The sequence below is a fragment of the Tinamus guttatus genome, unplaced genomic scaffold, assembly GCF_059628265.1.
Source record: "Tinamus guttatus ecotype Peru unplaced genomic scaffold, ASM5962826v1 Tinamus_guttatus_pri_ptg000211l, whole genome shotgun sequence".
Classification (NCBI taxonomy): Eukaryota; Metazoa; Chordata; class Aves; order Tinamiformes; family Tinamidae; genus Tinamus; species Tinamus guttatus.
Window position 1 is genome coordinate 4,414,674 of NW_028288745.1, and position 16,609 is coordinate 4,431,282.

The 16,609-nt window shown below is 53.4% G+C and overlaps 1 protein-coding gene across 1 annotated transcript; it reads right to left on the minus strand.

Moving 5' to 3' along the window:
* Nucleotides 1-15,211: 15,211 nt before the first annotated feature.
* On the minus strand, nt 15,212-16,205 carry TMEM121 (transmembrane protein 121). Its single transcript, XM_010214455.2, has one exon. It carries the CDS (start codon nt 16,183-16,185, stop codon nt 15,247-15,249), a length of 939 nt encoding a protein of 312 aa, XP_010212757.2. The 5' UTR covers nt 16,186-16,205; the 3' UTR covers nt 15,212-15,246.
* Between the last annotated feature and the right edge of the window lie 404 nt (nt 16,206-16,609).

Below are 16,609 nucleotides of genomic sequence, written 5' to 3' on the forward strand. Positions count from 1 at the left end.
GCACAAAGGTCCAATGTCCCGTGCCAACAGGAGCGGGTAAAGACGTCACCAAAGTCAAGCGGACTTTGAGGATGTGGCCTGTGCTATCCTGGAAGAGCCACAAGGGCATTTTGAAGGACAAGCCCACAGCCACTTCCAATGTCTTCAAACGAACATGTAAGCAAGAAGACAGTAGATGGAGCACAGTTAGAAACTCAGCTGCCTTCAGCCCTTGTGTATGCAGGTATTTCGGTTCCCAGCTCCTTCTCAGGCACTTTGGTGTCAGCGAAGTCTAGTCCAGCCCTCTTTTGGGCACAGGTTGCATCTGCCGGCTGGTAAATATGGGCTGCAGATTTATAAAACCCGCCTGCCATCTCCCGGGAAGGGGATGAAATGCAGCAGGAAAGCGCGGGCGCCAGGCAGCAGAGCTCGTGCCCTCCTGCAGGGCCTCGGAGTTGCCCAGCGGTCTGGAGAAGATGCTCTCCCTCCAGCTGGTGGCCAGCGAGGGCTGGGGAGATGCAGGGTCCTGGGTCTGGGATCCGCGGGGAGGCTGTGGAGCCCAGTACACAGCAAAGGGGTCACCAACCGCACCCGGTACGGCCTCCGGCGTCGTTCTGCACTCAGCAGTTGGCCAAGGCGTGTTATAAGTCACGGATAGTAATCACAAAGAAGAAACAAAAACAAAATAAAACACAAGCACGAAGTTTTGGCAAGCTTTACAATTTTTTTTGGCCTGCAAACATCAGCCTGCATTGCCCAGTCTTGCACTTATTAAGGAGTTTTTTGGATTTCAAAGTATTTGCATCAGAATTATGTCTGGTGCTGTAGCACGGGGTGGCATGGGCAGCATCCCCTAACAGCCCTCCCAAAGCATGTGACAAGCCATGGTGGGCTGATCCTGAGCCCGTTTCTAATGCACAGGTCGCTTCCTCTGAAACTGTGGGACTGCTGTTGTGGGAAAATACAGCACCCCTCTTGTGCCCAAGTGACGTCCTGCTCCAAAGAGCAATAACAAAAAGGGCTTTTGGCCGAGGATACGAATATGTATATATATATTTATTGTACTGGGAATGAGAAGCACCACTGAGCATGGCCATGAGAGGGAGCGAGCAGATGGCAGATTTTATAGCTCCAGGCAATAAATTGTATAGCAAATGAGCTCTCAGTCAGGCACTCAGACAGGAAAGGAGCAATCCGGGCCAGTTTGGTGCTCCCCTTCGCTCCAACATCCTTCCACAAACTCCAGCAGCAGCAGAGCCCTTGGGAATGCCTCTGCCCCGTGACAGCGCTGCAGTTAAGCAGTGCACTCGCACGTACACCCATGCGCTATGCAGCACCCTAAAGCCCAAGACCCACGTGCAAAAGGTTCACCCGTGAGCACCCCACTGAGCTCCGGACAGAGTCACGTTGTGTCTCCAGCCACTGGCACCATCCCACGTGGAGGGAGCGCTAAGCAGCGCCCCCGGGACGAGGCACGGCCAACAAATGCATTTTCTGCATTAACATCCAAATAGCAAGTGCAGGGAAGGAAGCAAGAACTCCAAGACAGGCAGGAAGGCAAGTCCATTTGAATTAAGGTCAGGAGCCTAGTGGCATTTTCTAACATTTATGCTGATGAGCTGGCAGAGCTCAGTCTCATCAGGCATACATGTATGTATATGCATTATTTTAGAGGCGTGCCTGGGAACAGTTTCAGAGCTGTCTGCAGAAGCTACAGATTGGCCTCTGGTAGTTGTTAGGGTGCAGGTAGGCTCTTAATGGAACTGTGGGAAAACTCAGGGCTCGTCTCCGTAGGCATTCTGAGCCTTTGCAGCACAATTCCCTTTCTCTGTGAGATTATCCCAGATTTTTGGAAGATTTCCACAAGCCCCAAGTCTTGAAGCCTTTTTGTTCCAGAAGGACAAACACACAGTGCTTCTGAAATAAATATATTCCCTGGAGCAGAGCGGGTGCTGGCTAAAATTAGCATTTCTGCCAGTCGTCTGTGCTCTGCTGATCCCGCCTGGCCCAGGAGCGGCAAGGACTCTGGAAGCCCTGGAAACTTGGAAGGTTTGGGGGCTTCAGGGCCCCCTCACCAGCATAGGGAGCCAGGGGCCACGGGAGGAAAGCAGCACGAGTGTTCCCAAACAGGCTGATGCAGGGTCATGGGATGTTTTGCAGCCACCCAAAGCACTATTTATTGATCCTGCTTGAAGCTCACTGGCCATTTGTGCTAAGTACGCCCAAATGATGCCATAAAATCTGTGACACGCTGCATAAGCACAACACTTACCCATCCCAGCACCATCGGTCAGAAGAGCTGTCACCCTTTCTGCTAAGGGCGTCCGCAGTGGCTGCAGCAGGTCAGCGCGTACTGCTGCATGGCACAGCTTTCATGTGGCACCAAGCAGCGGCAAGGAGGAGCTCCCCACGCACTGCAACATGCACTCGCTTTGCAATTTGCCAGGTCTTATTCGTTGTATAATCAGACACGCAGACACTGTCTTTGATTGCCTCGTAAACTGCCAGGTGGTTAATCCTGACACAGCAGGCGTTTATCTGCCGGCTGTTGTGCCACGGTGTGCGCGGGTGGCACCGGGACACCCTCATCCAGCCCTCCAGGTGACCGGGGAGTCACAGCCCGGGCACTGGGTGAGCATCTGGCCCGCGGTGACCGGCGAACGCTCCCCGCCGGGCAAGGGGCACCATGAATCCCGCACGCCCCGCGCCAAGCGTGCCAGTGCCAGCCCGTGGGACCTCTCAGCGAGGAGCATCTCTCTACCTGTCGCTCTTGCCTGGGGACGTGTCACATACCAGCTCAGAGGGCCCGGATCAGGCTGTGCTAGGAACGCTGTGCCCGTGTGCCCGTGTGCGGGGGACACTTGGGAGCTGCAGGAAGCTGAGCAGGGTTCTGCTGGTACCAGAACCGGCAGGGCAGCGTCCTCAGCATCCCCAGCACCGCTAGAGGGAGATGGAAGGCCACCAAGCACAGGTGCCCGCAGGATGTCCCCCGGCAGGGACCTGCATGCCCGGCGGCATGGGGGATACAGAGACCGCGGTGGGCGATGCAGAGATGTGGGCCATGTGGGATGCAGGTGACGTGGGATGTGGGCGATGCAGAGACACGGGCTGTGCCGAGAGGCCGGCGATGCAGAGAGGTGGTCAGTGAGAAGACCACCATGCTGGGCATGCAGGCACCAGGGACATCCCTGGAGCAGCACCACAGAGATGGGGCATCATAGCCCACCAGGGACAGCTACTTGCAGCCGCACATACGGATCCTGGTGGGATCAGGGTGTCAAGAAAGACGACAGGGGATTTGGCTGCGTGTCAAAAAAAAAATCCTTGCAGTGGTGAAGAAACTGCCCGTGGAGGACAGCAGGAGTAACAGGCATGTTGGAGCCGGCGGGGCTGACTCAGCCCGCTCGCCACGCAGGGGGCGGAATGGAGAGGGCTTCTTGTTTCCAAACAGCGGCCAACGCAGAGGGTCTGTAGTGTGAACTCGAAACCCTCTTCTGCCAAGGGCGGTGGAGGGCTCTTTCCTCCGCTTGGAGAGCCCTTGGCGTGTGCACAGCAGGAGCCCTGCTCATTTCTGCCTTCCTCTTCTCGCAGCGGGGAGCACGAGCCCTGTTCTGATCACTGCACTAGTGCTGATGGCTTTTCCTGTTGCTTACACTGTATTAGCAGTGCTCCTGCGCCCGCCACTGGCTTCCATGGGGTTTTGGGGACAGGTGCCCCCAGAACAAGCCACATGGAGGCCACGTAAGTGACCACCTTGGCTGCCAAGGTCAGGGCCAGAGCACAGCACAGCTCTGAGGTGCCTGGCAAGCACCCAGACCCTGCTCATGGCCACCATCAGCCCCGTCCCGCTCGCTCGTCCCCCGTGGAGGGACAGTGATAGGAGCAGGTGAAGGACACTAATCCCCACTGTGTGACGTTGGATTTAGCATCATTAGCCGAGCGCCTTTGGAGCGGCAGTCCGGCTCCTGCTGAATCCACTCTCCTGTCGCAAAGCTGATTAACAGAGCGCGGCCATACTATTTAATTAACCTAATGAACCCCAGCGATAAAATTAGAGTCCACTTAATTCCCAGCTCACAGGTGAGCCGGCGCGTTGCCAGGACAACCAGCACGAGCAGCGGCTGCTCCCGGGCGCCCGGCATTCCTGGTGCCGGAGATGCTCCGGGGATGCTTGTTGCTCAGGGAGGAGACGTGCTGTGGGGCCTGAGCCTTGGTTTAGGGCATCGGCCGTCAGCGTGAGCATTGCAGAAGGGTGAACACACTGCTGAGCACGCACGGGCTCATCCCAAAGCAGAAATCCACGGCTGGCGTTAGCAGGATGGGTACTCCTGGTACCGAGCAGCTGCAGAGCCCTGTCCTTGGCGGAGGTGGGAGCAGGGCAGGGGGAAAGTAGATCCACTATTCCTGTTTCACAGATGGGAAAAATGGATCCCAAGCCAAAAAAGGGGCTCTCCTCTCCCTTGGCTATCACGGGACGTTTGAAGAGCCGCAGGGACAGTAGCGCAGCAGATCCCCGTAGCATACGGCTGAATATGAAAAGTGCCGCGAACGAGGGGGCTGAGCATCCCGGGAGAGGGCTCGCTTACCCCTGGTGCCGTGCACCGCCGCGTGCTGTAAATTCTCCCATATTCGATGCTTTCTGCTGGGTTTCACACTGCCAGAAGCTGGACTGCAGCTCGGCCCGAAGCCCTGGCCTGGAGGTTGCATCGCGGGGTGGGACTCTCTGGCTGCAGCTCTGCGGATCATCATAGCCCCTTCTGGCCTTAAAACTTATGAATCTATAAAATGGATAATTACTAAAATAGCCATGCCATTTCCCTGTGATGTAGCAATCATTTAAAAGGTATTTTCACATACACAATGTGGAAGAGAATTTTCCTAGAGATCCAGCAATGCCAAAAAGCAGCGATTCAGCCCCTTGCAGCAAAGCAAGGGGCATTTTGCAAATGCCAGCACTATTTCTATAATAACAAGATGGGGCCCCTCTTCTGCCTCAGGTACCCAAAATCCCTGCTTTCTGTCCCAAAGTACATCCTTAGCCAACCCTACACCCTGCACTTTGCCACCTCCTCAGGAGCTGCGTTTGGAGGGCAAAGAGATGCTGCGCTGGGGAAGCGCCAGGGGAAAGGGAAGGTCAGTGGTAAATACGTGCAGTAAATGAGAGAACAAGTGAGACTTCTTACAGTTTTGAACTTGTAATACTCCGTGCAGCTGCCTGTCCCGTGGATAAGCAAATGGCAGAGGCTCCAAACGTGCCTCGATGGAGTTATTTAACACAGCTTCAGTGTGGATAAAAATGGAATGAAGTTTAATAAGCCTCCCGGACTCTTTCTTTAGTACCCTCAGAGACAACCCGAAGGCATTTAATTTCCTGCAGCCCAAGAGCAAAAATGGCACTCCAACATGTTGTAAAAGCTGCCAGGCATTCCTGGGAGAGATGAAATAACTGGGACAGCGTTTTCCAGGATCTGAGCTGGGGCGGCAGGCAGAGCGAGTGGCCAATGCCAGTAAAAAGCAGCAATGGAAGCAAACACATGCTTGAGGCTGGGGAAATGCAGCTCATTGCTGCAAAAACAGCCCGTCTCATGCCTTTAGACTCAGATAAAAAGAATTAAGTCCATGCAAGCTAGAAGCAGTACTACCAACACTGAGCACACAGCATCCATGAGTTGTCTTTTTCCAAATATTAAAGCTTCTGAATAAATATTAATGCTGTTCTTGTCTGATTTCCAGTTTGTTTTTAAAGTGTGAAACGTCTGCCTCTGCAAAACTTGGTTTGGTTGGTGTGGGCTGGAAGCTCCTGCTCCGACACCTGGGCTGCAGGTGGACAGGGATGAGGGCACCGAGACCTGGGCCACCTCGATTGCCACCTGAGTGGTGCCCGTGCCTGGGACACGGCTTGAGCTGAGGGCATACAGGACTTAACTATAATTCTTTATAACTCTGCATAATCCGATCCCCAGCGCTGGAGCTGCCCTATGGATGGTAGGACTGCAGCAGGGATCTCCTGCTCCTCATCGGGCTTCCTTGAGCTCCCAGCTTCTTGCTCTGCACTAGCAGCATAACGCTCTTACCGATGTCATTGCTGTTGCTATTATTATTATAACACATCACTTTTTAATTGCCCACTAAATTTGCGATGTCTTGGAAAGAAACAAAGGGAGATATGTCATTAGAAATGCTAAGGAGGGCGGGAGTGAGGATGGGGAACATGTAGTGCAGCTAGAGGAGTTATTGGAGAGGTGATGAGGACATTCTTAACCTTAATTATTTCAAATCAACTCATTTTGTAGAGTGTGTTGGTTTATGAATCAGACGAAACGTAAATTGATTCATAATTTCCTTTAATTTTCTGCTCTTTGGAGAATTTAAATGCGTATTAACATACCCTGGAACAGCCAGTTACTAAGAGACCAGGGAAAAATCAGCCCAGGCGGACCTGGGAGAGCGGCGTTTCAATATGCTAAGGCCCACCTGCTGCCCGGAGATTGCGACAGGGATCCATCAGCGCACGCATTGCTGCTCTGTGGCGCTCCGGCCTCCGATTGCTCCCGGCGGGACGGGCAGGCTAGAGTAGCACGGGGGAGACGGGGACAGGCCCTGAGCTCGTTTCTGCTGCTCGGCACACGGAGGAGCCAGCAAACTGCATCTCTCCGTGCTGCCAGGTTTGGGGAGCACTTTACTCCCCAGGAAAAGCCCTGCACTAGAGTGTGCTAAAAGTGTAGGGAAAACCCACAGATGGCAGTGATATTAGTGCCATACAGCAAAGTCCACGGTGGAGCTGGGCTCCAGCGAGGCGGGTTTGGCGCTGCCTCCCGCACGCACAACCGCACATTATGTCATCAGCCGAGCAGTAAATCAGCACTGCCGAGACCAGCTGCCCAATTAGCCAGGCAGTTAGATGACGGGAGCTGTAAATTGGATGTATGCAAATACATAGCATGAGAGAGGCAAGCAAACACCACAAGGAGCCATTGGGGAGGCTCCGGACAACCAGGCGACCCGTTGACTGGGGAGACTCACAGTAGCAGATGTGTTTGATGCTCTCCGCGCTCATACACCATCCCCAAGGCCATTGCAGAGGTTGGCAGCCCCCATGCTCAGCATTGGGTAGCAGGGAGCAGCCAGGAGCTGAGCCCAGGAAGGACATGTGCACCCCTGGGTTGTGCAGGGCCACCCAAGAGCCAGGCAGCTCAACCCCTGCATCAACCCCTGGCAGCGCTTGAAAACCAACCTCCTAAGTTTTCTAGCAGAGCTAGGAAAACAAGAACCACCACCCCAGAATTTTCCACACTATGAATGTTGCTTTTCTTCTCCTTCAGGGTCTCTGCATCCCCATGGCTAGGAGGGGAAGCTGCTGGCCACAAGCTTGGCCCCCCACCATCCATAGCAGACAGCAACAGTCCACATGCCCTCTGACCACAAGCCCAGCCAAACCCACCACATCTCTCCAAAACCTCTGAGAGCCCAAAACCCTTACAAGAAAAGCATGTGTTACATTGTTTTCAGCTGAGTTTTCAGGTGCTGAAGGTTGGTGTGTCTTTATCAGCTGCAGTTAAGTGCCGTTTAATATCAGGCATCATCTCCCTGCATGGGTACTCCAAGACTGATCAGGTTTCTTCTTACTGGCCTCTTTATTAAACTAAACAGATTGCACTCCTTAAATCACCCATCGAGGTGAAGACAGTTAAAGAGCTTATCATCTTGGAAGCAGGGCGCAAAGCACTGCGAGCCCGGCTTGGCAGAAGTGATGCTTTTCCAGCCCAGCATCACACACTGGGGCTCTTTGCCTGTCACCTCTCCCTCAAAGCGGCATTTGGACAGACCTGGGCTGCTCTGGACCGTGCTGTCCCGCCTGGTTTTGGCACGCAGACGGGAGGTGACAGCTCCCGTAATGTTACATTGCTGCAGCATCCCCTGCCCATTCAGCCCAGAGCTCATCCTGCTTTCCTGTTTGGCCTGAGGGCCTGGCTTATTTTAATCCGAGCTCAGTAACGTGATTAATTCTGATAGCTGATTCCCGGCGTCTGCTCCCTGAACCGCAAGTTCCTTAATGCTTCACTTTATTTTGCTTTCGGGGCTGCGCAGTTTATTCCACGCGCACGAGGCTGGGGCAGCCGTCAGCCTGCGAAACCGGAGGCGCAGGCATCAGTAACTATGGCAACTCGGCGAGCGCACCCGCTCCCTCGCAAAAGCAGGAATTTAGCTTGCATGAAAACGCTCAAGTGAGGGAGATGCTATCTAATGAGGGCTTAAAATACACTTTAGAAAAAAAAAAAAGAGACAAAAGAGAAGAAGGTCTGACGTACTCAAGGGGACTGTGCAACCTCGGAGCACAGCTGCAGGAGGTGCCAGGGTTGCACCCTGCAGTCCGGAGGGGTTTCCCTTGCCGGGACGAAAAAAGCCTTGGCTCCCTAGTCCCAAAAGCCCGTTACTTAGTCAATATTCTCCCTATCCATTATGCATCTGGGAAAGCATCACCAAACCATGCTACTGGATAATTAGATCCCGACGCCTTGGGAGTGCGATGGGAGACGAGCGCTGCTTTTTGCCTGGGAGCTTTGCACCCACTCCAGTGCAAAGGAGCCTTTCCCGAAGGCAGGGCCGTTCCTTCCCCGCTCTCTGCTCACCGCCAGGCACCAGGCATGTCCTTTCCACCAGCATTTTTGCATGAGTAAGCTGATGCCTTCCATTCACAAATAAAAGGGGCCATAGACACGGAACAGGCGAAGCAGGCAGGCGCGCGCAGGGGCATTCCCTGCTCTTTGCAGGGCTGGATGCCAGGTCGAGAGCTGCTCCAACCCTGGCTGGGGCATCTTCTGCCTTGTAGCTCCAGCTTTTGACATCACTGACAAGACCGATACTGCTTTGGCAATGCTGGGAAGAAAAACCCATTTGGAGATAATTCTGCTTCTGTCTCATGAGCGTGCTTAATTTCCCAGCGCCGTGGCGGAGTGTGTTAACACGGAGGCAGAGCCTTTGCTTTAAACAGCTCATCGGTCCCTATTAGCAGCCTGGCCCCTGACGCCGGCGCGGGCCTCGCTTCTGCTACGGGATTTTCTGCTGCCTGAAGCAATTCAGGTCCCCTGGGCAGCACTGGCTTTGCTCTCCATGATTTCACTACTGGCCTTTCTCTGTGTGCCATGGTTTTTATCTGAAAGCCCTCTCGCGATGCAAAGTGTGCCAACGAGTGCAGGGGATGGGCCACTGGCAGAGCCAGCCAGGGGAGGAGGCCAAGGCGACTGTCACCGCTCCTGGTCTTCCCCAGGTGCTGCAGAGAAATGCGAGGTGACATCGTGCTCCTGTCCGAGAGGACTCGTTAGCAAAGCAGCTGCAAAAGCTTTGCAGAGAGACGTGGGATGCCGGGGAGCATCCTCCATCCCGTGCTGCCCGCCCTCCTGCCTCCTCCTCCTCCCCCTGGCACATCCCTCGTGCTGGCAGCGTGAGTCCCATCGGTCCTGGCACGCGATGGGATTAGTGTGGAGGCGGAGTGGGAGATGGGAAGTCATCCAGGGGCCGCCGGGCCTCCTCATGCTCTCGTGCTTTTCCCAAGATTTTCCCTTTAAATTAGAGGGGACGCCGCTCTCGGCCAGCGCTCAGGGACATTCTCAGAGCCGCAGAGCGCGAGCACGGCCCAGCACTTCCCTTCCCGGCCCCGGAGCGGCTGCTGGCTGCCATGGGAACAGCTGCAATGGGAGCAGAAATCAGCCTCGGTGGGCGGAAGACCCAGGGGCTGAGCACGGGCAGAGGCATCACCCGAGACCATCGTCCACACGCAGCGAGTGCAGGCGTCCTGCGTGACAGCCCCGCTGGGATCCTCTTGAACTCCCCCCATGCCGATGCATTGATTCTTGGAACGGGATTAAGTTTTTAATCAGAGTGATGTAGGACATGATCAGAAGCAATTAAAGGCTGGCAGACTAATTAATGTCAATCAGTGCAGTTTACGGGTGCTGGCCTTGTCAATCAAATCTGATACTGTGTGTTGGCAAGGTTGCTTTTTGGTTCCCTGAGCTAATACTTCATAGAGAGCTTTTCTGTTCTGGGATGCTCATTAAAAGAGCACAAGTCCTTCAGGAGCTGGTTAAAGGACATGTTTAAAAGTTCATATGCACTCGCAGTCGCAGAGAGGCGCTTTGCTAAGTCATGCTGGTACGAGGTGCCTCCCGGAGCTGCTGCTCATGAGCACTGGAGTTGTAAAATTTTACCCCTTCTGAGTGGTAAAATGAAAACCAGATGCCCCAGCTGCTCAGAACCGATTGCTTCCCCGCTCTGCAACGCCTTATGGCATGGGGAGCACCAGCCCACAGAGAGCTGACATTGCGGGCAAGCCTGGAGACCACAGTGATTACTCCGGCACAGAGGAATTTTTAAGATACGCTGTAATTTTCGTGGTGCAAAATTATGTATTAGCATTGCAGCGACAGATTCCTTGCCTGGTTATTGCTTGGAGGCATACATTTTATCTGAGCAAATGCTTAATTGCTCCTCATTGGACACTAGTCACGGGACGTTAGGCATAGATAAAAGCGGATTCTTAGAACTGGGACCGAACAGAGTTTCCAGCTCAACACGGTAGTTGCGGTCGCAGGATGGATGTCCTCCAGTGTGGGGTTATTTCATTCGTTCTGGGTGCGGGCGCTGCAGCCGGTACCTCTGTCGCCGCACACGAGGCCGGCTGCTCCAAGGACGCCCGTGCTGGAGGCAGCGCTGGCATGCCGGGCCCCCATGGCTCCGGCCATCTGTTGCACAAGACCCAAAGACAACGAAAAAAATTAAAAATCCTCCATGAGGGAGCAAGTTCTGCATGCTATTTCTATTGCGAGCTGCTCATGGTTTGCTCGAATCATCCTTTTTTGCCTCCCTGCCCCGTTTTGCAGCACTGTCCTGCACGAGCCCAAGGGCTGCAAGGTTGCAGGGTGGTGATGGTGCAGGGCATGCACGAGCCGGTACAGCCTGCAGCGGTGCTGAGCGATGCAGACGGGGTGAAGCTCTTACCGTGCAGGCTCCAAAGCAGGGGATCCCCAGAGGGATCAGGAGGAAAGTTTTCTGTGAATTTCTTCTTTATTCGCCACTTGAGGCCCTCCCTGTATAGCTCTCCTAGTGCTTATTGCCCATTCCCCTGCGTGCTGGGCTCTGCAGGTAAAGATTTACGCCATTTCAGGTGCCAGCCTCAGCAGAGAGATTAATGAGAGATAATTTCTTACAAAGAGGTTTATTGAGTACTCAGAGTTCATTCGCCAGCTGTGAAGTGAAACATCTGAAGACATTTTCGGAATACTAAGTCCTCCCTGGCACTGGCCCAAGACAGGCACACAGTGCCTTTTTCTGCTCTAGGTGCTTGTTCCGTTGGGCAGAACGAGCCTCGGGGGCTGAGCCGAGATGTGATTTTGGTAGATCTCAGCCTCCCCGGCACCCGGCGGGTGCGAGGATGTGCCCGGCCTGCTCCAGGTCCCGCACTCGCCCTCTCGTGAGCGCCCGCTGTGCCCTGGGGAGCAAGGCAGGGCTGACCGCTCGCTTCGGCCATGCCCGGAGAAGGGAGCGTGGTTGGAGCTCCTCCATTCCCACCTAGGTTTCCTTCACGTCTTCTGGCTCCCTCTGAGGGACGTCACTGCTCTTGCTTTGGAGGAAATCGGCTGCAATTAGGAAATCGTCTTTGTGAAGAATTCTCCCATTAGCAATCGGGCAGGTGACTGCACACGGGCCCCCAGGGTGCATATTTGTATGCATATATTGGCGTCAAGGAGCTAATTATCCTCTTCTTCCATTCCAAGTACATTTCTAATGGTGCCCATGGATCATTCTACTAATTTTTATCTCCTTTGGACTTAGTGTACCATGCCCATAATGTCTCCATGTTTTCACACAGACATGGAGGGCAGGTTAGCTGGGAACAGCTGATAGGGAAACCCACATCTGTAAAAACAGATTTCAGAAGAAGATTTGCCGTTTTCCTCAGCATGCTACAGCTGGTCTCTTTTAAGCTGTGGTCTCGCATCTTCTCTTGAAGAAAAACCAGCAATGAGGAATGTGGGCATCTTCCTAGCTTTGTTATTTCTCTGCACTTTCATGCTGCAGGGATGCGTTTGCAAATGCTCCCTGTGCACATAAAACGCTGCGACTCCAGGGAATTTCACTTGAAAACAAACAACAATACTAGTTGTTTCCTTTGAATGGTTTTGTCTTCCAACAACTGTAGAAAAAGGGCAATCAATATACCTTGCCAGGGCCTTTTCAGCACTTCCTGAGCCGTTATGGTCATAATGTTTCTTTGGGCTGCTGTGATCAATACATTTGAGGCACTGAACATGTCAAAACCACATAAAATCTTTATTAAGGTGAAATTAAATGAGCACGCACAAATCAGTAGCTTAAATGGATATTGTCCTTCAAGGACGGCCAACCGGAAAACCAGGCACACATTAAAAATCGAGAGCATTCAAAGCCAGGATTAAAACTGTGGGAAGCTCCAAATTTCCATACAGTGGAGCAGGACTGTGCAGACGTGCCAGTTCTGTTCAATTGTGAGCTCCTGTTTTGGGGACAAACCTCCAGATTGGAAGTGGATGGGGCCAGCCCAGCGTGTCGCCTCTGGCCGGGCAGCGATCTCAGCTTGTTTGCCATGGGGCACCGCCAATCCCTCCTGGCCAAGGCCGAGAGCTCCCATCCATGCTCGCACCCTTTGGATGGAAGCAGGCACCACCAAAGGGTCTGCAGAGCAGCATCTGCAGCACAGAGACATTGGAGATGGTGCAAAAAGCGATGCCCGTTGACATCCTTGCATGTTTTCCCCTGGCGGGCTGGGAATTTCCACTTTCTGCCATGTTTTTGATGCGTTTCTCTCACTTCGGGAGGTATAAAGCCCCTAGCTTGCCAGGAGGATTGCTCGCTGCGCAGAGGAGCTGTTTGCCAACACACCTCCTCAGTGGAAAGCTGAAAAATTGCTTGGTTCCAGCCTACCTAGTTTTTATTGTTTCCTTTAGTTCTCCTCATGCACAGCAAAACAGCACCTTCCCCTAACACAGGGCTGAGATGGGAGCAGTTGTCCCGTGCATCCAGCCCACTTATCCGCACAGGCTAGAAAAGCCCCTGGGACTTGTGTGCCCAGCTCCAGCCTCTCTGCACATGCTGCACCCTAAGCTGTTGGTGCTGGGAAGGACATCAAAACCCATGTCCTGAGCAGCCTTAGGACTCACCAAATGCAGAACCAGAGGATGGGACATCTGCATTCAGGCCTCAGGCACTGATTTTGAGCACCTGCGGGTTTGTCTGTCTTCTTGGGACAAGCTGTAAAATAAAGGCTCATAAATTAATTACCTAAGAGGATGACAGAATGTTATTAGATACTTGGGAGTTAATTGCACCGATGCTAATCGCATGTAGCTTAACAGTACCAGCAGAGATGCAAGATGCAATTCCATAGGCATTCTGTAACAATTTAGCAATTTAATTAATTTCTGCTAATACCTTGTAAACCACCTTTTCTCTCCAAGGGAAAGAAAGCAGAAAGTTTTCCCGTCAGCCACCCAGATCTTGATCTCTTGCAAACTCACTTTTGCTGGCAAAGATACAGGTTTGCGTCTCCGTGGGTTCATTGCCAGCACAGAAACCCCCGCAGAGCTGTCCCTGTGAAGCGCGGTGTCCAGGGGAGCTTCACAGTGACGTGATGGGCTCTTCCTAAACTTGGAAGGCTGGATCGGGGCTATGTGAAATGTTTTGGACAGATCATGATGGGCTGAAAAGACAGAGACTGAAGTGATTTGTGGATTTAGGTCAACTTCAGGAAGCTCAGCCAGAAGAAAATATGGGAGAAAAATGTGGAATACAGCAAGTGGTTTCTTCCAGTCTCTCAAAGTAAAATGTTTGATTTAGAAGAAGCAAACTCACCTGTTTTGGTATGCTTGAAGTGAAGTTCTTCTGTTTGCCTCCTTTTAAAAAAAAAAAAAAGAAAAGAAAAGAAAAAAAAAATCTGCAAAGAATCAACTTTCTCCAACAGACAGACCCGCTTCCTTACGTGATATGTGGGACCAGCTCAAAACCACAGAGCCAGCAATCCTCAGTAGGTACCGAAGGAGCCGAGCAATTCTGACCACGTGCTGCTGCCCTCCTTCCTCCTTCCCTCCGGGTCTCCAGCAGAGCAAAGACCACGAAAAGCCATCGTTGTCATGGGGCTTTTATTGGCCAGCTGGCCCTCGCCTGCAGCCGCTGCCACCAACCAGGTGGTCAACCAAGCACCATTTGCCACACGCACGAGAGCGGAGCGGATCCGAACCTAGCGCCGAGCTCCACGCCCTGGGCAGCACATCCCTCCCGGACAATTTTTATGTTTTTCTTTTTTCTGAAATGTTTTATTTTAAAAATATAGTAGCTGTGGAAAGCAGCCCTCTTTATAAATGTTCGATGCTGGAGTGAAATGCATCGTCGCCGTCCTAATAACTAAGCTCTCCTCGGGACCTGCCGGTGCCGGTGGCCGTGCCAAGAAGGTTTGCAACACCAGGGAAAGAGAGAGACAGACCCTTCTAAAAATAGAAATATTGTGCTGAGTTGTTCAAAGTGAAGGAAATACATAAAACACCAGCATTAGATTAACTCCAGCCTGTCAAATATTGCTCTGGGCAGAGCTGGCGCAGTGCAGCGGCAGAGGTGCAGCCCCTGGCATGGGCCACCAGCCCCAGAGGGTGAGGAGCTGGGCTAGCTCTCCCCGCGCTGCTCTCTGCCCCTGGCCACAACCAGCCCCTGGGCACAGGAGATCGTATAAATAGGAAAGTGTAAACACAACCATTCCAAGTAAGAGACATCTACAATCACAGTATTTTACTGGTTCAGCCGCACCACCCTCCCCCCACCCATACACCTATACTCCCCGACCCTGCTCCATAAAAATGGTCTCCAGTAAGAAAATCTTCATTCCAGACTCAGAGTAAAGGTGAGACGCTCGAGGAGTAAAAAGGGACATTGCAACATGAGCGATCTTTGCTTGGAAACGGAGAAGTTGGTGGAAAAAAGGGAGAGAGAGGGAGAAGATTAGCTGGTTCAGGTCCCTTGCAAGTTCATTTGGTTTGTCTGGAGGACTCCTAGGGCTATACCTGAGATGAAGAGGTCTAGGGGACACTCCGTAGCTCAATTAAAACATGGTCGATGGTTTGTGCCTAGAAGAGCCCTCGCTGCCGGGATCTGTGGGTCACGCTCACCCCGCGCAGCGGCAGAGCAGCTCTCCTCTGCTCACCCTGGGGCTATCTGAACCAAGGCTGGCTGTGGGGCAGGTCATCATGTGTCGAGGATCTCGCTGGTGGGTGAGGGCTCGTGGGGAATGCCCTGCGCGCTGTGCATGGTCTGGTTGTGGGACAGGGAGTTCTGCTGGAGCTCCAGGGCAATGGCGTTCTGGGGGAACTCCTTCACCTGCCGCTTGTACTCGAGGAACGTGCACGCCTTGGTGGCTATTGCGATGATGTTCTTGCCAATAAAGATGGTGGAGACCCTGCTGTCTTGAAACAAGACCATGTTGACGGCCCGGATGAAAATGGTGACAATGTTAATGGTGACCAAGCTGAGGACGGGGTAGAGCATCATTTTCTGTGGGGCGATGTGCTCTCCTTGCATGCTGATCTCACTGAGGGACACACAAGGCAGGATCAGGAGCAATATGTAGCAGTAGAAGAACATGAGCCCCTCTGCCCAGATGGGCAGACCAGTCCTGTGCGGCTCCCACAGGTTGGCCTGTATGTCCAAGATATCCAGCAGGTCGAGGGCCACCCAGAAGAGACGCCCCCGTAGGTCCTCTTTCTTCCGAAAGGTCCGTATGTACTCCATGCTGTCCAAGGCCACCAGCACCAAGTAGAGCCCTGGCACACAGATGGAGAGCAGCAAGGTCAGGGCTTTTCTGGCCACTGTCTCCAAGTTCTTCTTGTCAGATTTGTAGTTCTGAAAGATGAAGTAGAGCTTGATCTCCAGCACAAAGATGTACAGGAACCAAAGGATCATGGCGTAGCCCCGCTTGGCGGTCTTCACCTCTGCTCCCACCCACACTGCCACGTAGCGCAGCACGATGAGGAAGCAGATGTCTCCCACCAGCACAATGATGCAGACGCCGATCTTGCGGGGCCCCTGGTTCTGCTCCACCAGGTAGGCGTCCATGAAGGCCATGCTGGTCATGATGACGATGGTGGTGAGACACACGTGGCGCTTGTCAGGTGGCGGCAGCACCATGGTGGGATGAGCGGGCCTCCCCCAGCACCTCTTCAAGCACTGGCCTGCACTAGGGGAGCAGTTCCAGCATCAACCATGAGTCCGTGGAGGACCAAGGGCTGCTCCGTTCCCGGCTCAGTGCAGCAGGTCCGTCAGCAGCCCCTGCTCACCAGCAGCTCCTCAGCTGCCTCCACAGGCTCTACTCTTGGTGCTGCCCACTCCGGAGGCCACAGGCACACCTCGTTCAGCCCTGTAAGCGACGTGGCTCTCCCACAGCACCCTCAGGCTCTTCACCAGCAGCCCAAGGGAAAGGACCCTCTTCTCCACAGCAATCCCACAGCACAAGGGCCCTTCCAGGATACCAAGTCCTTTCCCAGATCCCCAGCAACACCGTGCAGGTTGGCCCAGCCGCACAGGCAGACAGTCCAGGAATGGCTGCTCTCTT